The 23917-nt window shown below is 48.3% G+C and overlaps 1 protein-coding gene across 5 annotated transcripts in view; it reads left to right on the plus strand.

Annotated features, from left to right (window-relative positions):
* Positions 1-23917, plus strand: part of CTDP1 (CTD phosphatase subunit 1) — a 90696-nt gene that overhangs the window by 52453 nt on the left and 14326 nt on the right. For 3 of the 5 annotated variants that reach the window (XM_063076984.1, XM_063076988.1, XM_063076986.1), the window contains one exon: positions 12983-13170. The exons of 1 other annotated variant lie outside the window; for it this stretch is intronic. In XM_063076984.1, the coding sequence (XP_062933054.1) occupies positions 12983-13170 (188 nt within the window). Of the gene's footprint in view, positions 1-12982; positions 13171-23917 lie in introns of those variants that run through there. One more of the 5 variants, XM_063076987.1, reaches the window with a different exon arrangement.

Raw genomic sequence — 23917 nt, forward strand, 5'->3', positions numbered from 1 at the left:
AGTGAGGTGGAGGCTGGCCCTGCCTTGCCCAGACGAGTGTGTGTCCTGTTGTCTGGAGCAGACCTGGGCAGTTGTCCCTAAGACTGTGGAGAGAGAGCAGCATCCCCAGGGAGCCCCAACGAGCAGCTTAGACCAGGGAGATCTTTGCTCTTGGTAAGATTTATTAACACATGACCACCTTGTGCACCCAGCAGCCAGAGGTGGGCCCACATGGGGCTCTGTGCTGCCTGGCAGCCAGGCTGGAGGAGTTTGTGTCCCCAGTGACTATTCTCCCTGGCGCTCACAGCTGAGGTGCAATGAGGCTTCTTGGGAGCAGCTCAGTGGCTGCCCCATGCTTCACAGGCACTGTGTCCTTCAGGGAGAGGCACAGTAAAAGGGGTCCTCCATGGAGACACGTGCACATCTTGCCAGATGTAAGGACGTGCAATGCCACATCACACCATCGTGACCTGGAGGCTGCGCATGCACCTGCAGCGGAGGCAGATGCCCTCAGAGCTGCCCGCGTGCATCTCTCTAGCACAGGGGAGCTCCTCTCTTGCCTGGACTTCACTGTTTGAAGAGACTCTTCTGAATTCAGGGAACTCCTCGCCTGCCTGGACTTCACTGCAGTCTCTTCTCCTGAATTCAGGGAGCTCCTTGCCTGCCTGGACTTCACTGTTTGCAGAGATACTTCTCCTGAAACTTATGTGTGTTCTTTAGTCATCACGATAGCTTAGCGTAGCAGTCTCTCCTGCTCTCCAGACATTCTCAAACACATCAACACTGCGTAGCCCTAGTTGTGTGGGAAACAGGACAGGAGCGCTTGCTCCATGAGGACGGAGGTTGGCTCTTCTGTGGTGTTGGGCCCTTTTCCATGAGTGTGTCTGTGGCATGGTTCCGTATTAGTCAAGTTAAGAAGTACTGGCATGTGCCCAGGCTCATCTGCCAAGGCTTTACTGCCGCCTTGCGCACATGAGCATGTACTTGAAGACTGAGAAATTTTGTCATCAACAGTCTAGGTTTGGGGTTGTTTTTAACACCTCTTGGCTTGGTGCAACATTTTGGGTTTTCTTTTTGGATTTGTTCTTGGTTGGTTGGGGAGTTTGGGGAGGACAGGGGTCCAGGCAGCAATGTGAAGAGATCACGGCTTCTCCACAGCGGCCTGCACCATGCAGCATGGGTGCTCCCTCGTGCTGGATCAGTGGAGAGCAGCCAGCCTCCCCAGCACCCTTCATCAAGTAGATATCCACAGCCACGTCAGCAAAGTTTATTTCCATGGCCAGTTAAAGTACAGATTCCTTGCTGTGGCCTATACCCTCTGGCAGGCTGTTGTTTTTATGCATTAGTTACGTAGCTGCTCGTTGCCCTATTTGCAGGGTAGTTGGGATAACTGTCTTATGGGATTGGCAGATAAACAGAATTTGAGTAGTTATGTGACATAAAGGTTAACTATTTCAAGAAAAATCTACATTAACCATAATTCTAATGATAAGTTTTTTAAAAACAATTGGCTATTTTATAAATTTAACTTCCATAATAATTGAAATACTTTCGTTTTCATGGGTATAATTTTAAAATTCAAGATTTGTATTTTGAGTAATGTTGCAAAAATGCCTGATATATGTCAGCAAGTAAAGCAGGGTGTGCGTTGGGTGCTCTTTCTTCCTGTTCCAGTGGAAGGAGTAAAGCAAGCGGTTCAGCCTCAGTGTGGTCAGGGCTTTGCCCCTAGCCACGTCCTTCTGTTTGGGTTGGTTTTTTAATCTTTTTTTAACTGGCTTTGCCAGCCACTGTCACAGAACTGTGTTGAGGGGTTGATGGGTATGTAAGGGAACCGTGTGGCCATCATGTCTCCCAGAGCCTCTGATGTGTGGTGCACCTGCTGTTGTTCTGCTGGGGCAGAAAGGAGGCGGGTGTCTGGACCTTGAAGGACAGCTCAGCACAGACGCAGTGGGGATGGGAGCTCAGAGCTGGGAATGAGGCCTGAGGTCAGAACCCAGATGATGGGGAAGGTGGGAAGCACATTGTAGCGCCACAGGTGCCTGCTGTGGACGCCTTTCTGTGGCCATTTTTGTTAAAGTGCCACTGAATCCTTGCTCATGCCAGTACACATGAGGAGTAATTGAGGGCAGGAGGTAAAAATTTAGTCCCCCTTAAGTTTTGCGTTTCTATTGAAAGTGCCACACGTTCACTTTCAGCTATGTTTTTTGCAAGTAATGTTTTCATCTCTTTCTTTTCTGTTATCTGGAAGTATTTACAGTGCTGCTCACAGGTGTCAGGTCTTTGCTTCCTGCACGCCACGGGAGCGTCTACCACACTCTATGCCCTTTCCTGGGAGTGCGTGTTTCTTGCTGTGATCCGTTTCCCCGTCAGTTAATAGTGCAGTGCTCAAGTCCCTCTGTCCTAATAGGTTGCTTTCTGAGCCCCGCTTCTCTTTGTCGGAACCATGGACACCTGCTGGGCAGGGGCTTTGCTGCACCCGAGACGGGCCTCACCACCCGCCTTTGCTTGGGGCTCATCAGCCCGGCAGTGGCAGCATTCTCTCCCCTCACCTGGTGTGTTCCACAGGCAAGCGCAGCCAGGGAACGCTCAGAGAGAGTCCCAGATTATCTGCAGAGCGAGGCTCTGGGCTGGCAGGCGGGGAGACTCCAGGGCAGGCGGCGGGTGCAGCTCTTGGAGCTCCTGCTGTGCGTGGTCTCAGCAGGGATGCCTGAGCTCCTGTGTTCTGTCCTCACCCTGGAGCTTTCACCTGGGAGGAGAGAATTAGTAAAAACCATTAGAAGATGGGGGACATGTAAAGATTAATAACAGAATTATTCACTTTACATGCAAATTTCTCAGTGTACCTTGATCTGAAAGACAGCGGCTCAGAGTCTGAGCATCTCCTCCACTGAGAACAGAGGGAAGGAAAGAGGTTTAAGCTGATAGGCTAATGTTGAAATGAATCTTAGGAGAAATCCCCAAAGGCTTCTTGAAAACTAAAGTAGATTATAACAGAAAGCTGTTGTATCTCCACTGGAATTGTTGAGATATTTTTGTTTTTCGTATAGATTCTTATTTCTTTTGCAATAATTCAGGATAGATTGCTTGTTCAGCTTCATTCTGATTTCTGTAGAAATGTACATGCATTTGGAGACTTTTCTAACTTGAACAGCCTCTTGTTCACATATTCTACCTTCACAGTGAATTTTCTTTCAGTTGAGTGATAAAGCGTCTTTTGCATGAATTCCTTCAGTGGGTTCTCTGCTGAAAGTATCTGTCTCCGATGTGGTTAAGTTCCAGCAACCATGTGATCTGTTCTGTGCAGGGCCCAACGTGCTTGCTATCTCTGCACGGCCAGGGCCTTCCAGGTTTCAGTTCTGAGATCCTGGGATATGTGTGCTCCTTGCTGTTGCAGTTGTGCTGAGACCATCAGAGGGAGCTCTGCCCACAGGCCAGGGCCACATGGACTGGCAGAGTTGGTCCAATGGTCCCTCGTGGATCTGTGGTAGGGCCACCGCTTGAGCACAACTCAGCTCCTCCCACCCAGAAAGCATGTCTGGCCATGCTCTAGGAGTATTCCTCAGCAAGACCACTGTCCCTGCACATACCAGGCAGCACACCAGCATCTGGTATCTACTTTTTCAAAGAATTATGAAAGTATAAGGAGGTCCGATGTGCTCGTGTGTGTTCGTGTTTTTGCCTGTGCACAGAGACCTTTTTGCCCCTGAAGGTGCCTCACCCACCCACATGCTGTTAGCCACTCTAGTTTCAGCAAGGTGACATCTTCTACCACTGTAGTTTAGATTGTTTATTTTACAGTTTGGTAGTTTTGTTTCAATCTAATTTGTAAATTTGTTTAGGATCAGTAAGAGCTATGAGCTTAGTGAGTTTGTGCCCTGTTTCTTATTAGTGTGAATTAACAACATTTAATTAAAGAGAGGGAGGACTCTGAGGCATGCTTTTGTTACCTAGTCTGAGGTCAGTTGGTTGTCATGAGCTCACCTAAGGTTGCGACTGCTGTGTCCCACAAAGGCCCCAAGCCTGCAGGGCTGGTGTCTGCTCTGCTCCGAGATTCCCCGGTTCCTGGGGCGCCATTGTGAAGGTGACTTGGTGCGATGTCACACCACCTTTTCCCTGGTGAGTGGTGTGACTGCGCTCAGTCTGGGGCTGGCATGGCCCAGGAAAGCTCTCGTGATGCTTTTCCCACATCCACCAGTGTGCGGCGCTCACTCACAAGCTGCATAAGACGTGTAATTATTACGTTCTGAGCAAAATAGGCACATTTTTCATGGTCTGCAAAATGTTGAGATGAAGGAAGTTTATTGCAGAAGCCATGGAGGACCCGTTTGGGGCAGGTGTGTTCGTGGTGGTATTGTGGTTTGTGTTCATTAGGTCGGGACTGTTAATAGTGCATTTGTGATTCTTTGCTCAAATTCATTCTTATGATTAATGTAGTCTTTCATTCTATCTGTGACTTTTTAAAATTGCCGTTTTCTGGAGGTAGACGTCTTATTTTGGCATTATATTTTCACTGGTAATCGATTCATTAGCACCCACTTACACTTTATGAGGCAAACCACCAGAAAAGTGCCCAGAGGTGCTCTCTGTGAGTTCTTACCACACCTGTGTCCCCTGGCCCGCCAAGGCTGAGCTGCTTTCATCGTCCACTCACAGGTGCTGGTGGTGGGCCTGCTGTGCCCCAGGATGGAAGATAAATACAGTGAACAAAATCATACTGTGGTGGGAAGCAGGAAAGGGGAGGAAAGATAGGGCGGAGGAGGAGGCAGGGAGGGGGCTTGGAGCCTGCAGGGTCAGGTCAGGTCGGACCAGGGGCAGAGCAGCCCGCCACCAGTGCCTGTGCGCAAGACGGTAACAGCAGCTCAGCCCTAGCAGGTGCAGGAACCACCCACTGCCCTGGGAAGGGCACCCACTGCTGCTGGAGCTGCTGCGTCCCTTCTCGCCCGCCCATCGCAGCACGTGCATGTGTGCGATTTCTTTCCCGGGCTGCGTGCAGGGGCGACCACTTTCCTCTGCGTCGTGTGTGAACACCACCCTCCCACGCCTGCCTCATCTCCACTCTCCACTGCTGCTCTCTAATTTGTTCTCTTCACTTTCTCGATCTCTCTCTAACTGGCTGTTAGTTAGAAATTGGTGTCCTTTTTGCTCCTTCTGATCATTTTATTTCTTTGTTGATTCATCTATGTTTATCATCTTTGAGATTGATAAGTTTTTGTGGTGGGATGTGTGGGTTGTGGCTCGTGGCTCCAAAACAAAAGACAATTCCACCCTTCAAGTATAAAGCTTGATATCATATTAACACAAAATTTGTTTGTAAAGCCAGATAACTACGTACTGGCCCTGAGTAATCAAAGAATAAGGTGATGCTGTTCCTGAGAAACAACGTTTCCATCAGTGAAAGGAAGATGTTAGGAAGGGAAGCGGTGACCAGCATCTGTGCTGGGCGAGGGGCCATGAGCCCCCAGCCCCACTCCCGGCAGCTCTGGAGGCCCAGGTGCAGTGAGTCCCCCAGCCCCTCACTCCTAGCAGCTATGGAGGCCCAGGTGTGGTGAGTCCCCCAGCCCCACTCCCAGCAGCCACGGTGGCCCAGGTGCCGTGAGCCCCCAGCCCCATTCTCAGCAGCTCTGGAGGCCCAAGTGCAGTGAGTCCCCCAGCCCCACTCCCGGCAGCTATGGAGGCCTAGATGCAGTGAGTCCCCAGCCCCCGACTCATGGCAGCTTCTGATGCCCAGGTGCAGTGAGCCCCACAGCCCCCACTCATAGCAGCGGTAATCTCTGCACTGAGTAGAAAACAGCTGCTGTGAGGTCTCTGAAAAGTGAACATGTGCAGCCAAATCAGATGGGGTCCAGACAGGAAGCAGCAATCTGTAGGGGGTTCCTGGTGTTTTTCTCCCTGCGTTTCCAGCCCAACCCAGGGAGGCCATGTCACAGGCCTACACAGCAGGTGCACAGGCTCTCCGAGAGTAGAGTCCCGTGTGGCCCGAGAAGTAGGGGTGAGCTGCGGCCACAGTGTGGGGGAGTTCCCATCTTCTGTTTGGGTTGGTTTTTTATCTTTTTTTAACTGGCTTTGCCAGCCACTGTCACAGAGCTGTCCCTGTCACAGCCGCCCTGTCACAGAGCTGTCCAGTGCAGCTCACATGGTGGTGCAGGTTCCTCATACTCAGGAACTCTTGTCTTGAGCCAGAGGAACCTGGAAGAGGTGACCTGTTGTCCGAGGAATGTGGGAGAGACACTTACTGCTTTCATCTCCTGCCTCTCTGTCCTGTGGGCAGCCCTGTCACACAGAACGGCAGCTGCTGACTGCTCAGGGGCTCAGACTCCAAGAGGAGCCTGGGGAGGGGTTCCGTAGTGTTGTGTGGGTCACAAAAGCACAGATGTTGACCAGAACCAAAGAAGCAGGCCAGAGGCCGTGAGAGCAGACCTAGGGTACACATCATGGCCCAGGGCACCCAGAGGGTACAGGGCAGGCACGCAGCATTGCAAAGGTTTGAAAACACACATGGGAACTGCCATCCACAGGAGGGGAGGCAAAACTCGCTATCTGCATCTTGCTGGGCTGACCCCGGCTGAAGCACAGGTCAGTGGTGTCCAGAGGATTTAATGGGACCAGAGTCTCACAGCATAGTAGTCTGAATGTCCAGGGTCCAATCCCAAAGGCACTCAACATACAAAAAATGAAAATGTGACAAATTCCCAGAAAAGACAATGGGTGCCGTCCCTGAGGTGACCCAGATGTTGGAATTATCAGACAGAAATGTCAGCAGGTCACATGGCCATGTTTGCTGAAGGGTAAACAGTCTTGATGGGAACTTCAGAGAAGAACCCAGCATACCATCACTGAACCTCACTGGCGGGTGCCTTGGAGTGGAGATGACCAAGAAACAACAGTGGACTTGAAGACACGGTTACAGAAATCATCCAGTCTGAGGAACAGGGAGAAAACAGATGGGGAGGAAATGACCAGAGCCCGAAGGACCTCTGGGCAGTGTCAGAAGTTTAACATTGGTGTTGTGGCATCCCAACAGAGAGTGGTGCAGAAAACACACTTGGAGAAGTAATGGCTGAAAACTTGCAAAACGTGGTGAAGACATAAACGTGTTGCTTCCTTGTGTACCGGCTAGTTTGGCCAGTTGCAGGGTGTCCTAAGAACGGAGCCATGCTGTGTTCCTCTGTCACATGCACCTCCTTTTCCAGCGGGGTCAGAGAGGCTTGTGGAAAGGTAGCATTTTAGCAGGGTCTTGGAGAAGTGGGAGCTTTGCAGCAGGTGCATAGAGGAAGGGTCTGGGTGATGGGACTGCAGTGTTCCCACTGACACGTGGACTGCACCGAGGAGAAAGGTTGGGATTTATCCTATGAGTTCATTTGAGGCTGGAACATTTTGAGACTCTAATACTGGTGTGTTTTATGCATATTTTATAAGCAGTAGGTGTTTGCAAACTTGTTTGTTTTCGTGACTTGAAACATTTCTTTGTACATAATCTTCCACCTTTTTTGGTTAGCCAGGCTCACCATGTTATTCTGTGTTTTGCATGGTCTGAGCAGTATCATAATGCATGTTAAATCGGCGTTGTTCTTGGGATTAGTGTCCAGAACCAAGACTGAGTAGGTACAGACAGCCACACTCCTTTCTGCTTACACACAGTCAGTCACTCTTGGGTGGGGTGCTTATGGACCAGCTAATGAAATAATAAAATGTTGAGATGCACCAAGTTGTGGGGCATGCAGGCTGTCCAAAGTTATGTTTCAGAATAAAAATCAGGATTAAAGAATCCTGTATGTCTTGGTAGTTTTGTCTTTTTGTTTTAGGAAGCAGGTAGCTGTACAGTTACTATTAAGGGCTTTCTAGGTATCTAGATAATTAACACATATTGGCCTTGCTAAAAAAAAAACTTAAGATGGAAGATAATGCCTGAAAATACCATTTCAGTGTTATGACCATGAAACAGGGACATGTATTTTACCATTTATTTTATTTCCTTCTCTCCCCTGTCTATGGACTTTGCTAGTTTGAGCGACCGCCTTGAGGGAGGTTAGTCAGCTGCAGAAAGATCAGGTGCCTCAGCATCCTGTGGAAAAGGTGAATGAACGGCCTGCCGGAGCCAGGCACCAACACAGCCACCAGCACAGCTGCCAAGGTGAAGTGCAGGCTCCACGCTGACTCCCTGCCTGTCCATTTTCACTTCCTCACAGAGACAGCTCCTAGAGCCCGTGAACCCAGAGAAAGGTGTGGTGAGAACTGAACCCCGAGTGTGAATCCACCACATAGAACGTCTGTGTGACACTATAACCTGAAATGTTAGAGTGAAGTTAAGTCTGTTATTGAACTCAACGTCTGTCCAGTAAGTTTTGGGCACCTGCTAACATGTAACATGTAGTCTTCTCCCAGACTCTGGAACAGTAAATTCTGTACAAAAGCCAATGACACATTCGAATCGAGGACACAGAGCCAGCATGCTGCTTGGAAATCTGAAGATGAGGTTCAGAATATACATTGTATGCGTATTCAGGTGGTGTCTGGGAACTTTATTGTTAAAGAGCAGTAGTAGTTTCCTCTGCATCTGATTTGTGGTTTTTAACCACAGTTGTGACTAGATCTCATAAAATTTTAAAATCCTTTAAAGAATGAATTATTTTTGTAGACCATATGACCTAGTCAATAGAAGTCGTTGACAATTGATGAAAAGAAAAAATAGTAACAGCTGAGCCTGAAAACGGTTAAAGCCTTTAGAGGGTTAAAGCCTCCTTTTTAGATCAAGTATTTAGGCCTGGTTTTGATTTTTCTTTTAAGTTGATAAATGTTTACAAGAATGCTTGCTTATGTTTCTCCTTGGGCTCTAAATATTTATTTCTTGAAAGCTTTAGTTACGGAAGTGTTAGTGAATTAAAGTTTTACGCTGTGAAAATCTATGTGTAAAAAAGAAATTATAGAGCTCTTTTGTTTTGTAAAAGATTTGTCATGCTCTTCCTCTAAATAGAGAACTTTCTAAGTGAATTTTGGAGCATGTTATTTGCGAAAGTTGTTTTGGGAACGTGTGCGGCGTGCAGCCAGCTCCTGAGTGAGGAGTTTGAATCCTGCCACTGAAGCCTGGCTTCTCTGAGACACAGTGTGGACTGCCTCGAGTTTGTTTTCCAACTTTGGGGGTTTTTCTTTCCATATGCCATTAAAGTTCCTCTTTGGCTTTTGAAGTTTTCATAAAAACATCTTCTCAACTGACATCATTCCACTTTAAAACATTTTAACCACCCTATTGCTGTTCTTTGCTGCACAACAAATTACCACAAATTTAACAGCTTAAAACAGCCCCTGTTTCTTTCCTCACTTGTTTCCATGGGTGGGGATCCGAGCACTGGGAGTGGGGTGTCTGCGGGGTCTCAGGCTGGGCTCGGGGTAATGGTCACTGATCCCAGCGTCCTGTGGGGACGCTGCTCACTGGTTGTTGCAGATTGAGTTCCTGCGGCTGTGGAGCCGGGGCCTCCACTCCCAGAGGCAACTCCCACTGTGACAGGAGGTCTTTCACAGCCGCAGGAGTCCTCTGCAGTTGGCCACAGCAAAGCCTCATGGAACAAGCGGGACGTTGTCCCGGGAGCGACATACTCACCTTTGCTGAATTCTGTGAGTTGCAAGTGAGTCCCAGGTTCCTCCTTTGTTCACAGTTGTAGGAGTGTGTGGCTCTCTGGGGCATCCCCAGGGTGCCCACCATAAGTGGCATCCATGCCAGTGTTTCTCCCCATAAAGCACCAACCCCATGGTCAGCAGAGCAGACGGGTAGCAGGAGACTCTGGCACTCTCTGCTGTGAGGTTAGAGCCCTTGCATTTCTGTACGGTGTCACCTGTAGTGCCTTCTCCACCGTAAGGGAGAGTCAGCTTTAACGTGACTGCAAATGCTTGTAGTTTTATTAACAGAGGATATAAGGAGAGAGACTGGGATGTCTGTGCTTCAGGCCAAGGAGAGGAATACGTTTATGTTGGCTGCAAATACCTTTCGGTGGTGTAATTTCAAGTTTAATCGAAACTTATTTCTTGAGGGTAGAGCTTAGAATTCAGGCTGTGGTGATTGGAATGACAGCCTTTTAAAGGAGGTGCCTTCGAGTCACCTGCCAAAGCTGAGTCAGAGTAACTCATTCTCTGGGGTTTCTGCATGCACTACCATCTCCAATCTCAACTGGCTGTTGTAGAGTATTAATTTCTGCAAGACAGGAAGAGACTCTCTTCCCAAGGTTCTCGTGTGGCTTGGGAGATGGGGAGGGGGCACTGCTAGAACCACGGGCCAGGTGAAGCCGTGAGACCTGCTGGCTGGGTCCTGTGTCAGATGCCACATGGATTCTCCTCGCCTGCTGCTCCACCTGCCACTCTGTCTCTCTCTCACGTTCCCTCCCCCCGTCCCCTCTTAGCAGTCTTGTCCCACTCACATGGGTCAGAGGCTGTGGAGATGCCATGTCTCAAAAGTAGATTGATAGAAACATTCGTTTTCCATGTGTCGACAAGACCCAGGAGCCCTTTATTTGGTGGAGGTTTCAGTAGTCAATTCACTATAAATTAGTTTTTTTCTTTTTACGTGCTTGCTTTTAAATTTTTCCTTAAGATTTTAAAAAATTTACCTTAGCATCTTTTAAATAAATTGTTTATTACAAATAACTATTTTTCAAAAAGGGCAGTTATTATTTTTGGTAAAGAAAGCCCTGGAAAGGTACATGTCATTCTCAAACAGGTGTTTATATATGAGCCCAGCAGAGTGAGGGAGAGCGAATTTAAGCACAGTTTAGATACCGTCAGATTTTGACCTGTGAGTGTGGTTTGGCTGCAAAAAATATTTCTCTAAGTCCTCCAAACAGCCAGCGGAATAAATGCACATGTTGGTCTGCTGTCTGCCACGCCACGTGCTAGCCAGGATGCAAGGGACCTTTTTTGGGTCAAGACGCATCACATGTGCCAACCATGCCGAGGTCCCTTCGAGATCCCTGCGTTGCCGAGACTGTCCTTTGCTTGTCAGATTTAAAGTAACTGACTTTACCAATGCCATTGTTTCTCTTGAAAAGTTATGATGCAGAGTTAAAGACCCTAAGCATTTTCAGAATAAAATTTAATGGAATATTCTAATAGATTTGCTATCAAAATAAATACAGCTATTTGAATATACCACCAAAGTCTAAATGTCAGCAACTTCTTAGAATTAACCAGGTGCTTTTTATTAAGTGCATTAGCTTGAGTGTTTTCAGTAATGTGTTACATTTAAAGGTCACTGTACTGACCTAATAATAAAGCTACCACTTTATTTAATTAGCTGTTGATGTAAATGTTTCTGTTCATATTTAAGGTTGGATGTATTTGTTATTTTTAGACTGCACGTGGATGTATTTGAACTGGCATCAGTACACTTTTGGGTGTGCTGGTTTCTGATAAAAGCTGCTGTACTTTGAACTTCTCTCCCTTTTAAATTTAATCAGAGGTTTTTGTTTTGTGTTTTGTTTTGATTTTTTCCTAGAAAACTGGCCCTTCTTGTTGCGGACGCTTTGCTCATGTGCTTTTTTTGTAGTTGCACGTGTTTGGGGTACAGTTTGTTGCTTCAGTACATGTACATATTGTATAATGATCCAGTCAGAAGAGGTAGCATGTCTACCACCTAAACATTTATCATTTCTTTGTGGTTATAACACTCAAGATCCTCTTTTTTGGCTCTCTTGAAATATACAGTATTAACTCTTGTCACCTTAGAGCACCAGGACTTACTCTTTCTGTGTGACTGTAACTCTGTACCTTCATCCTGGTCACCAGCCTTGCTTCCTGCACCATTGCTGTTTCACAGCATCCCACGTTGAAGCATGGATGTCCTTCCATGGCCCATGTAGGGCTGAGAGGCGGAGCTCTGTGGTGGGAAGCCCCTCGCAGCATCTCGAGACCCTTGCCAGTTGTATGTGCCCAGGCCCCTTGTAGGAAGCGGCCTGCTCTGGGCGACATCGAACAGGCTGACCCACCACATCCCGCCTGTCTCTCACAGGCAGTCCCTCCACCTGGGAGAGCCCATCAGCAGCCCTGGGTGGGCTTCACTGGTGCATGGGGCGGCCCTGCCTTGAGGGTTGGCCCTGGGCTGTCACGCTTGGCCCTGGCTGCTCCCGGATGGGCAGCCCCACCCCCTGCCACGTGATCAGTGCTGGGAATACAGTGAGCGCCTCCAGTGGCAGCACTAAACCAGGCCCCTGCCTTCCGCGTGTGCGTTTTCTCTTCTGCACTCCTTTTCCTTCCCATCTCTGTGCAGTGCAGCAGAGGAGGTGAGAACTTGAGGTCTGTGGCCCAGAGCTTGCACTGCCTTTACCCTGATCTCGACCCCCACCTGCACAGGGATGGTGACAGCACCAGCTTCCTGGGGCCAAGGTTTGGGGAGATGCTTCTGGCCCCTGCACTCCAGCCCACTGTGCATGTCCCTCCTCAGCTGCTCCCCCTGCTCTCCCATCTGGCACGTCCCAGACACAAGGCACCCTGGATAGAAAGCAGTGTTGCTATTGCCAGCCCTACCCCCTCCCACGTTCCAGGGAAACAGTGTTATTCAGGGGTTATGGTATGAGTCTCATTGATCTTGAGATTTTAAATGAATACCCTGATTATTCATAAAACCTGTCAGTATGCTAGAAATAAAATCTCTGTTAGAATAATGCACCAAAGGAATGTAACTAAATGTAAGAAGCTATTGTTGTGGCTTCCTGCATGGCCGCACCAGCAGCTTGCTGGTGGTGGGTCCCCCAGCACGCTTCCCATCACTCTTTTCTGCGTGCTTGTATCCATATCCCTTAGTGCTGCTTTTAAGGATTGGTTTGGTTTCAGACTCCGCTATTCAGGTACAGAATAGAACTAACTAAACACCCAGCCATTGGCACATTCATGCTGTGGCTCCCTTACGTGGCTGGTTCAGTCTGCGGTGGTTTCTTCACTCCCCCTGGTGGGGGGTGGGGACGGGGGCGGGGGTTCTTTAGAAAGTTGGTCAGTTGCATATTGACTCTTGGCCATTTGTCAGGTTGACGACATTCTAGGAGAAGGCAGCGATGACAGCGACAGTGAGAAGAAGAAGCTGGAGGAGCCAGAGGAGGAGCCGGAGGGGACCCCTCTGCCCAGGAAGCCGCAGGTCCCGGGGGCCCAGAGGGAGCAGACCATGGAGTCATCGTCACACAGTGAGAGGAGCGCAGGGGCTGGCCGTGGGTCCAGGTGAGGGCTAGTAGCCAGGGTTGGGTGGCTGGGGGGCCAGACATGTCCTTGTCAGCACGTTGTTACCACCATGTCTTTTAGCAGCCATCACAGAACAATCGCTGCTGTCGTGTTCTGGTTCCTACACGTTATCATCGCGGACAAGGTTTCAAGTGTGTTGTTCTCACACGCGGCAGAGAGCAGGAGGAGAAACCTACAGGTGCCCTCTGGGGGGTCCTCAGAGGGCAAAGGTCACTCTTGTCACGTAACTGATTCTTCAAACTAGAATTCTCAAAACATTGCATTCGTCATCGTAACATGGACTTTTATCACATTTTTTATGATTTCAGTGATTACTTGGGCAGTGTTAATCTTTTCCCCTTTAGAAAGTCAGTTATCACTGGTGACACTTATACATGTCTTGCCGGGTGTGTGCTGGAGCTCACCGCATCCGCACGGGGTGTGGGTGGAGGTGCCAGGTATGAACACCTCAGTGAGTCGCTGCTCATGCCTCTCCACCTCATTCCTACCTACTCGTCGCTCCTGATGATGCCGTAATCAGCACATGGTAATTCATCTCCTCCTTTACATTGTTGTGTGACACGAACACGTCTTGTTCAGTAGCCCCTGTTGGTGGACATTGGGTCGTCTTTAGAGACCATGATTACCCCACATCTTCTCATGTGCATGTGTGTGTGCAGGTGCATGTACAGGTGCGTGCACAGTCTGTACAGATGTGTGTAAAATCTACATGGGGGACTGCTGGTCAGCGGAGGCCGTCATCATAAATGTCAGCAGAGGTGAGTGTTGCTAAATTTCTCATCCTGGGGCAGGTGTTCCTGTCCCGGTGCACAGGCAGAGGTGAAGCAGGCAAGCCCTGTGATCCTTCTCATGTGTGAGGCAGGGATGTGCTCGAGACACCCTGCCCCTTCTCGTGAGGATCGGTCGGGTTTTTTCGTGTTGCTGCATGCGTCATCTTCATGTCAGGAGGTGATCACTTTCAGCATCTCTGTCACATTTTTCCTCCGACTTATCATGTTTTTCATCTTGTCAACGATATTTGTGCCGTGCAGAGATTCACTCATGCTATGGTGACATCCCTCTCTCCATTTAAGAAGCTGGGGTCTGAATTTTGCTACAAAAGTGTTTCCTAGCCCAGCATTCTCAAATAACCCCCCATGTTTTCTTTTGATACTTTTATGGTTTGACTTTTTTACATCTACATCTTAGTAAATTAAGATTTACTTATTTTAGTAGAATAAGAGAGGGATTTAACTGTGTTTTTTCTAAATGGGTAACTAATAGTCTTACCACAATTTATTAAATGATCTTTCTCCAGTGACTTAGAATGCTGTCTTTATCATGAATCAGGTTTTCGCATGTCCAGGTCTACTTCATGGGCCTTCTGTTTTGTTCTGTTGATCTCACTGTGAGCTGCTGTCAGATGGAAGGGGGTCTCTGTGTGTGTATAATAAATAAGTCTGTTTGCGGGCCGACCCTGTGGCTCACTCAGGAGAGTGCGGAGCTGGGAGTGCAGCGGCGCTCCCGCCGCAGGTTCGGATCCTATATAGGGATGGCCGGTAAGCTCACTGGCTGAGTGCGGTGCGGGCAACACCAAGCCAAGGGTTGTGATCCCCTTACCAGTCACAGAAAAAAAAAAAAGAATAATAAGTCTGTTTGCTTCTAAAATTTTGCTTTATCAGATTGATGCACAAACGTGCATAAAACCCGAAAGTGCTAAAAGGCTTACAGTGAGAAGTAGCAATCCCCTGTGGTACCTGCCCCGTCTGATTCCTTCTCACACCCAGAGGCGGCCACATCTCTGCTTATTTCTGAGTGATGGGGACACTCAGGCCGCACGTCTTCAGCCGTGTGCTTGGGTGCTCTCTGGTGAATTCTTTTGTGGACAATGAAGACAGTGCTACTAACTTTTATTCTTAGTCCTGCCAGTATGATTGTTTCAGAATTTCAGATTGTGGAATTATTCAGTGTTTGTTATGACTGTCAATTGTTTTTACCGAATCAGTAGTACTCTATAATTATGTTTTCATTCTTAGACATCTTTTTGTTTTACTTGGATTTGATAATTGTTTCACTTTTCATTTGCCTTGCTGCTTTCGTTTTTCTTATTTCTCAGCCCCTGTGGCTAACTCTCGGCTTGTCCCCAAGCCTCCCTCGCAGAGCCACCCCTCTGCTCTCCTGCGCCACTTTTCTGGTGTGTTCCCTATTTCCCTCGTTTCTGTGGAGCACATCTTCCAGAAGCTTCTTGAGAGAGTGTAAGTAGGCGACAAAATGATCTTTGCACGTAAGAAACTCTTACCTGTCCACATCTCGTTTGGCAGTTGGGCAGGACACGTCGTTCTCACATGGGAATGTTTCGTTCTGAATTGCCAAGGCTGCTCCACCACTGTCTGGCTTCCAGGCCTGGTGCTGTTTTGAGTGCTGTCCTTTCTCTCCAATGCCTTTGGGGACCTTTTTTTCACTGTTGATGTTGTGACGTACCTGGTGTGACCCTGCTGGATGTCGCAGACACCTCGCACGCACCAGTGTTGGGAAAATAGAATAGTTTGGTTAGAGCCCTCGCTGGGGTCCAGTGGGGTGTGGTTTAGCACATCCGTTGTAAGCAAATTGTGTGTGTGTGTGTGTGGAGTTAGTGTGCATGTGCGCCAATGTGTCTTTTGAGTTTTGTTGCTATTCTTGTGTTCTTGAGATAGAGAGAGAGTTGGTGAGGCAGGCGGGCAGGCATCGGCCTTGGGCATCCATGCTGCGCGGCCATGCTTTCCAACCTATGGCTCCAAGGACCCTTTGGCTGGTTACCTAGCTCATTAGGCCTGCGTGTAAGGGGACTGGTGACCCAGCCTGGTGTGTGAAGGGTTTGTGACCCAGTCTGTGAATGGGCTTGAGGGGTCTGTGAGCTCCAGACCCAGCCCTAGTGCAACAGTTGGCCCAGTTGGCAGGATTACCAGAAAGTAAAAGAGCCCGACAACTGGCGTGGTTGAGTAGCTAGACAATTGGCATCACGAACAGGATTAAGAGCTAGACAATTGGCGCTGTGAGCAGGAGCACTACAGTAGCCTTGGTTCTACAGCCAGTCACAGCACAGCCTGAGCAGACCTGAGTGGGCGGGGAGGCCAGTGCAGACACGTGCACCAGAGGTCTGGCTTGAGAACTTGGTCTCGAGAGCCTTCTCTCGGCCACTCAGGACCAGGGCCGGTTATTTACCTCTTTGTGTCCCAGTTTCCTCATCTGTGAATGAGGGGTAAGAGCGATACCAGTCTCGAGGGCTTACTAGAAGCTTCATCGAGCACATCCAGGTGACACACACAGCAGTGTCTGTCAGCACTGTTGCAGGAATCGAGTTTTGTGTGTGAAATTTTTTATCTGCTGAATCAGCTCACTCCCTGGTCTGACTCTCATTCTGTAGGTGAATAAACAACATTTCAGAAAAGAGTATAGCTTTTTCAGGCCATCCAGTTACAAAACAAAACTGTGCCAGAAATTCTGTCAGCAAACGGACAGAGGACCAGGTGGTCATTGCTCCGTTTTTATGACTTATTCAGAGAAAGTAAGTTGACTTATAGCTCTGAGGTTTAGCAGGAAAAGGAATATAGTTTCTCTCAAAGCAGTCACTCTCTGTGTTTATCAGTCATGAAGCATTGTTTTCTGGCTTTGCTGAAGTGGTGTTAAGTTGCTTTAGCAAGGTTTGTACGTTCTGTGTTGGGTGGTGATAAGCCTTGGTCTTCTCGCCTAAATCACACAGTTGTCTGACTGACTCACATCCTCATCCCTGCAAGGACCCATGCAGTCTGCGTGAAGCTCTGCGGCAGCGTGGGGTGGGAGCCAAAGCACATGGGTTGTAGGCTCCCCAAGGGTTACACTCCCACCACCTCAAGAACCTCGCGGGTAAATGGAGCTGAACAGGCCCTGTGCTCTGTTTGCTGCTGACATATGCAGTATCTGCTTACCTGACTCATAGATACCATTTTCTCTTAAATTTAGAAAAAGAAAATCAAAGTGTTTTTCCACTAACACGGTCGGAGCGTGGCTGTCCTTGCAGTCCCTGACATGTGGCAGAGGCTGGGAGCTCTGCAGATTGACCTTTAGGGCTGAAGGGACTTGAGATTCTGGGCCAGAGTGGATGTCCCCGTTGTTCCTTTGTTCTTACTTTATTGTTGCCTGCCTGTGGCAGACTGAAATTTACAAGTGAAATAAGTCAGGACTGCGTTAGAAAGAACGTGTGCTCTGATGAGGGCCGGGAGGTTGCTTCCCAGGTGGAAGGGGGAGTTGTGCTTCTGAAGAGACCCGGGGCAGGTGAGGTTTTAGTCCCAGCCCTCCGTCCCGCTGATTGGGGTCTTGGCAAGTCCCGTGCTGTTCGCGTCTCCGTCTCCATTTTCAGCACTGTGCAGCGAGGGGAGGTAACTGCTGTGGGGAGGGTTCTCGACAGAAATTGCCTCGTGTAACGAGAAGCTTTTTAGAGTTGAACTGGGTTACTGGTGTCTTCACATGCATAACAGCATGGGTAGAGGGTGTTCACAAACAGGACCCAAGTGGACTTTGAGTTGTGGTTTTGTTATGGCCAACGTCTGACGGGTAAAAGAAATTTGCCCACGAGAACCAGGTGATAGGAAAAGGAAAAGAGTTTATTTCTGGCAGCCAGGGCTACGCAGGCCAATCAAAGTGCACAGCCCCGAGTTGAAACCTCTCCCATCTTTTATTTTTAGCTAGGTGGGAATTTTTTGCACCTGACACAATCTAGCCAATGCAAGCAAGCCAGCCATACATAAGCTAATTTTGTGGGTTGCCCTGTAGCCCCTCCCCACCCTGGATTCCCCATAGGGATTTTTCAGGCTAAAATGGCAGAGCCGCCTAAAATAGCGTTGGCCATGCTACTCTGTTTATTCCCCCATTTATTTTAGCAAACGACTTGTACAGAAGCAGAATGCATATGTTAAGGTCAGTAGGGGTTGAGGCGTCCCTTAACATTCCCCACTGCTGTTGTAGCTATAGCAAATCATTGCTATCTTAGAGGTTGAATTTTAAAAAGTATGTTAAAGTCTCTTTAGTCTTATCTTAGTCGGGCGGTCGGTGGTCTGGACACTCCAGCAGTTGGTGTTGGGGTTTGAGTTCGGTGCCGGTTTGATGTGAGTCCAATGTATCCAAGCGTCCTTTCCGGCAACCTTTACAGCTGTGGGCGTGCTGAGGATCATTGGGTATGGTCCAGTCCAGCAGGGCTGGAGGGACGAGGCAGTTAACTTATTTATGTACACCAAGTCCCCGGGTTGAGGGATGGGTCCGGGTGGCTCCTGCTTTGGAAGGGAAGCGTTAGCATTTAGTTTGTTTCTGATTTGTGAACAAATCTGTTGTAGGGTTTGAAGTTCCCCCAAAATAGGGGCAGGCAGCTTTTGGGGGTCAACCTCCATTGGCACCCTGGGTAATAGGGGTGGTGGGCGACCGAAAAGAATTTCATAAGGTGTATATCCCTGTTTATATGGGGAATTTTTTACCCTTAATAGTGCAAAGGGAAGGAGTTCTACCCAGTTTTCGCCAGTTTCTAAATGAAACTTACTCAAGGTTTCTTTTAAAGTTTTGTTCATGCGCTCAGCCTGTCCTGAACTTTGAGGGCGGTAGGCGCAATGTAACTTCCATTTTATTCCCAAACATTTGGCCAATTGTTGGGATATTTGTGCCGTAAAGGCAGGTCCATTATCTGACCCGAGGGTTGTGGGTAGCCCAAACCGGGGTAAAATTTCATTGATTTTTTTATTACTATAGAGGCTGTTTCAGACTTGGTAGGAAATGCCTCGACCCATCCAGAATATGTATCTACTAATACAAGCAGGTATTTGTATCCATACCTTCCAGGCGTAACTTCAGTGAAATCAACTTCCCAGTGTTCTCCTGGAGTATTACCTGTTTGTCGAACTCCAGACCATCGATGAGTGACCTGTTTAGAGTTTACTTGAGTACATGCAAGGCATCGGTTAGTTAATAATTCAACAATTTTTGATGCATTATTAAAATTAAATGATTGTCTAATTAATTCTAATAGCTTTGTTTTCCCTAAATGGGTGGCTTGGTGAATTTCATGAGCCACGCGTTGACCCATTTTTTCTGGTAGCCATATGGCTTTGTCCTTTGATTCATACCACCCAGTGGTTATGGTTTTTTTTGGTATCCCGATGTTTCAGCCTTTTCCTCGTCTTCTGGAGAGTACTCAGGTTTTAGTGGTAAATAAGGTTGTGGTAGCAAAGGTGCTATGACTGATGTTCCGGTTGGTTGGAGTGCCACTGTTTTAGCAGTCTTATCAGCAAAGTTATTTCCTTGAGTTTCTACAGTTGTTCCCTTTTGGTGTGCCTTGCAATGAATAACTGCAACCTTGGTTGGAAGCCAAATAGCTTCTAATAGTGCAAGAATTTCAGGAACATTTTTAATTGTCTTTCCTTCTGAAGTGAGTAACCCTCTTTCTTTGTAGAGGGCCCCATGTACATGTACAGTAGCAAAGGCATATCTACTGTCAGTGTAGATATTTACAGTCTTACCTTCGCTAAGCTGAAGGGCCTTTGTGAGAGGGATAAGTTCTGCCCACTGGGCTGAGGCCTGGGACCCGAGAGCTTCTGCCCATAGTACTCGTTCAGGAGTAACCACCGCGGCACCTGCATACCTGAGTCCGTCAACCATGTAGCTGCTGCCATCTGTGAAAAGTTAGCTCCGCCTCCTTGAGAGGAGTGTCTTGCAACCCTGGTCGGGTGCCCTGGAAGGCGGCTAAGATTTCAAGGCAATCATGTGTGACTTCGCAGCGGTCAGGGTCACTGTCAGGGAGCAGGGTGGCTGGATTTAGGGCAACTGGGTTGGAGAATGTAATATGTTCGGGTCCAAGCAGTTGGGTCTGGCAATGAGTTAACCTTGCATCTGAAATCCATTTTCCTGGTGGGGTTTTTGGTGTAGTCTCTACCCCATGAGAGGTAACAATATTTAGGAGCTGGCCCAAGGTTAACTTATTAGTTTCTTTTACTAGGAGTGCAGTTGCAGCTGTAGCTCGTAAGCATGTGGGCCAGCCAGTGGCCACTGGGTCCAGCTTGCGTGACAGGTAAGCCACCTGTCGTTTCCATGGCCCTAGATCTTGGGTTAGCATCCCCTTTGCGATGCCCTTGTTTTCAGCTACAAATAAGGTAAAAGGCTTTTCTAGATTGGGCAGTGCCAGGGCTGGGGCCTGCGTAAGAGCGGCCTTTATGTTGTTGAATGCCAATTGGAGTCTCTAAGTCCAAATAATTTGATCCCCTGGTCCCTTAGTAGCCTCATAGAGGGGCTGGGCCATTTCAGCAAAGTTGAGAATCCATAAGCGACAGTATCCTGCGGCTCCTAGGAATTCTCGAATTTGCCTTTTAGTCTTTGGCTCTGGTATATTTAGGATGGCTGTTATGCGGTCAGGGGACAATTTCCTTTCCCCTGCGCTTAAGATATATCCCAAATATGTCACCATCAGGGAGCAAAGTTGGGCCTTTTTAGCGAATACCCGGTATCCTAGGTATTGTAAGGTCTTTAATAAATCCCCTGTGGCTTGTTTACAAATCTCCAGGGTGGGTGCAGCCAATAGCAAGTCATCGACATATTGTAACAGTGTTATATTTGATCCCCACTTTACCTTGAAATCTTGGAGGTCTCGGCTCAGCGCTTCATCAAACAGCGTAGGTGAGTTTTTAAATCCTTGGGGCAGTCTAGTCCATGTTAGTTGACCAGAGTAGCTTCCATCTGGGGCTTCCCATTCCAAGGCAAACAGAGGCTGGCTGATTTTGGCTAGGGGCAGACCGAAGAAGGCATCCTTTAAATCCAACACTGTATAAACCTGATGGAGGGGATTAACCAGGCTCAACAACGTATAGGGATTTGGTACAGTTGCATGGATAGTTTCCACCCTCTTATTGACTTCCCAGAGGTCCTGGACAAGCCTGTAGTCATTTGTCCCTGGCTTTTGGACCGGTAACAGGGGAGTATTCCAGCTAGACTTGCAAGGCACTAGTATCCCTTCTTGTTTTAATTTATTGATGTGAGGTTCTATCCTTTGTCATGCCTTTAACAGAAGAGAGTATTGTTTTACTCTGATGGGGGTGGCAGTTGCCATGAGCTGGACCACTATTGGAGGTTGGTGCCTTGCCAGCCCAGGGGGATTAGACTCAGCCCAGACCTGGGGCACAAGTTCCATGTAATAAGCTAGCAATTCTTGGATAGTTGGAGGTTTTATCCTCCTGCAATTGTTCTGGCAAGAGCTTATATTCTTCGGACAAAGGCAGTGTCACCAAAAGGGTGGCAGGTTGCTCCAAGCTTAGTGGAGTAGCCTGTGACTTAAAAGTGATAGTTGCTCCCAGTTTGTGGAGTAAATCTCTGTCCAATAAAGGCACTGGACAGTCAGGCATTAAAATGAACGAATGAGTGACTGTGTTCTTGCCTAAGCCAGTGAGTCGCCCTTCTGTCCATGAACAAAATTTAGTTTTCCGTGTGGCCCCTTGAATGGCAATGGGGGCCTTATTACTAGGCAATTCTGGTTTTTTCAGTACAGAGTAGGTAGCCCCCGTGTCCACCAGAAATGATACTGGTTTGCCCCCTACTTGAAGAGTTAGCCTGGGTTCCTGGGGGTAAAGGGGCATGGAACCCTGACCCCATCAGTCTTCTGTGTCTTCACCCAAATGAAGCACAGTATTAGTCTTTTCAGGCTTTTACTGTAACCAGGGGCAAGTTTTTTTCCAATGACCTTTTTCCTTACAGTAGGCACATTGGTCTTTATCCAGTGGTGGGAGTTTTTTCACCCCCATGTTGATTGCTCCTTTAGGGGCCTGAGGTTTCTTGGGTTGGCCTTGTGTGGCCAGCAGAACCTTAGTTAGTCTTTTAAGCTGCTTATCTTCAGGTGGGTCGCGATTTGCGAAAACCTTTTGGGCTATTTCTACCAACTCTGAAAGAACCTTGCCCTCAAATCCCTCTAATCTCTGCAACTTCCGTTTTATATCGGGTGCAGACTGAGTTACAAAGGCCAAATTAACTGCCCTTTAATTTTCAGGTGCTTCCGGGTCTATGGGTGTATAGATCCGGTATGCCTCTAGGAGGCACTCTAAGAATGCACCTGAAGATTGGGCGGGCTGTTGGGTTACTTCACTAACCTTAGGTAGGTTTGTGGGTTTTCGGGCTGCAGCTCGAACCCCTCATAACAGGACCTGGCGAAACCGATTGAGAGCCTCCTTACCTCTATTACTATTTGGGTCCCAATCAGGGCGGCGGGTAGGGAAAACAGCAGCCAATCGCTCAGGGTCATCGTGGGGAGACCATTGGGGCCCAGGACAGCCCGTTGGGCCTCTCGGTGGAAAAGGAAGGGTTCTGGTTTTTCCAGTTGTAAAGATCACTGGTGGTAAAGGGAACATATACCATAAAAGGGCCGTTTGCCCCTGCGGCCTCACGCAAGGGGAAGAGTCCCAGAGGGGAAGCAGTTGAGGAAGGTGAAGAAGGGGAAAAGCAGAGGAAGGAGAGGAAACTGGTGGGGCGGGACTCTGGAGACGATAAGAGGCCCCAGAGCAGGTGTGGGGGAGAGATAAGTGGGTTAGACACTTGGGTGGGGTCCTCTGTGTAAGGTGGAGAGTGGCAGATCAGGTCCGGCTCCTCTGGAGCGGTTTATAAAACTTGCTTAGGGGCAGAATCAGGGCACAGCTTTGTCAGGAGAATGGCGGCAGTTTCTCTGCGGCGAGCATTTTTCTTTAACCCTGGAAAACATCTTTTTAACCAAGGAGGAGGGTAAGACAGAATTTCAATCCAAATGAGAATATAAGGTATCTGATCAGGGTGTCCGGGTTTTTCGAAGATGACCCGTCTGACAGCCTGAGCTAATGGGGGGCTAAGAGAGCCCTCTGATGGCCAGCAACATTGAAGGCCAGCCAATCAATCTCACAAAGGACTCGCAAGACTTCGGGGTCCACGGAGGCCCCAAAGTCTGCAACCTTCTCTCGGAAGGTGTTAAAGTTCATAAGAAAACATTGGAAGACAGTTGGTCTGGAGGATCCTTGTCCCACGATGTCCTGTGGAGCAGAAATGGCCAAGCTACACTTATAACAGACAACACAAAACGACACTTACAACAGACAACACAAAACGAAACTAGATGAACAAAAGGACTTAAACACAGACCAAAACTAACAAACGATACGTATATAATAAAAGATTTTAAAATCAAAATGCAAGTCCCAATGACCTAAAAAAGGTCCCAGCGGATCAGAACGATGTCTCGTTTGATCCAGGGAAAGAGGCGTCTATGGCTGTGTCCAGCCTAGCCTTTTTCCCAACCAAGGAGTCGACTCACCAAATTCAATGGCACCTGCCGTGGGGTTTGTCTCTCTGGGGCTGAAGAATGTCTTTTCAGAAATTCCCCCCTAGAGATCCAAAAAGTCCCACGGCCCAAAGGATGGTTCTCGAGAGGCTTAAGGGATCCCGGACGAGCACTCAAATGTTATGGCCAACGTCTGACGGGTAAAAGAAATTTGCCCACGAGAACCGGGTGATAGGAAAAGGAAAAGAGTTTATTTCTGGCAGCCAGGGCTACGCAGGCCAATCGAAGTGCGCAGCCCCGAATTGAAATCTCTCCCAGCTTTTATTTTTAGCTAGGCGGGAATTTTTTGCACCTGACACAATCTAGCCAATGCAAGCAAGCCAGCGATACATAAGCTAATTTTGTGGGTAGCCCTGTAGCCCCTCCCCACCCTGGATTCCCCATAGGGACTTTTCAGGCTAAAAT

This window comes from Cynocephalus volans, chromosome 13, assembly GCF_027409185.1.
Source record: "Cynocephalus volans isolate mCynVol1 chromosome 13, mCynVol1.pri, whole genome shotgun sequence".
NCBI lineage: Eukaryota > Metazoa > Chordata > Mammalia > Dermoptera > Cynocephalidae > Cynocephalus > Cynocephalus volans.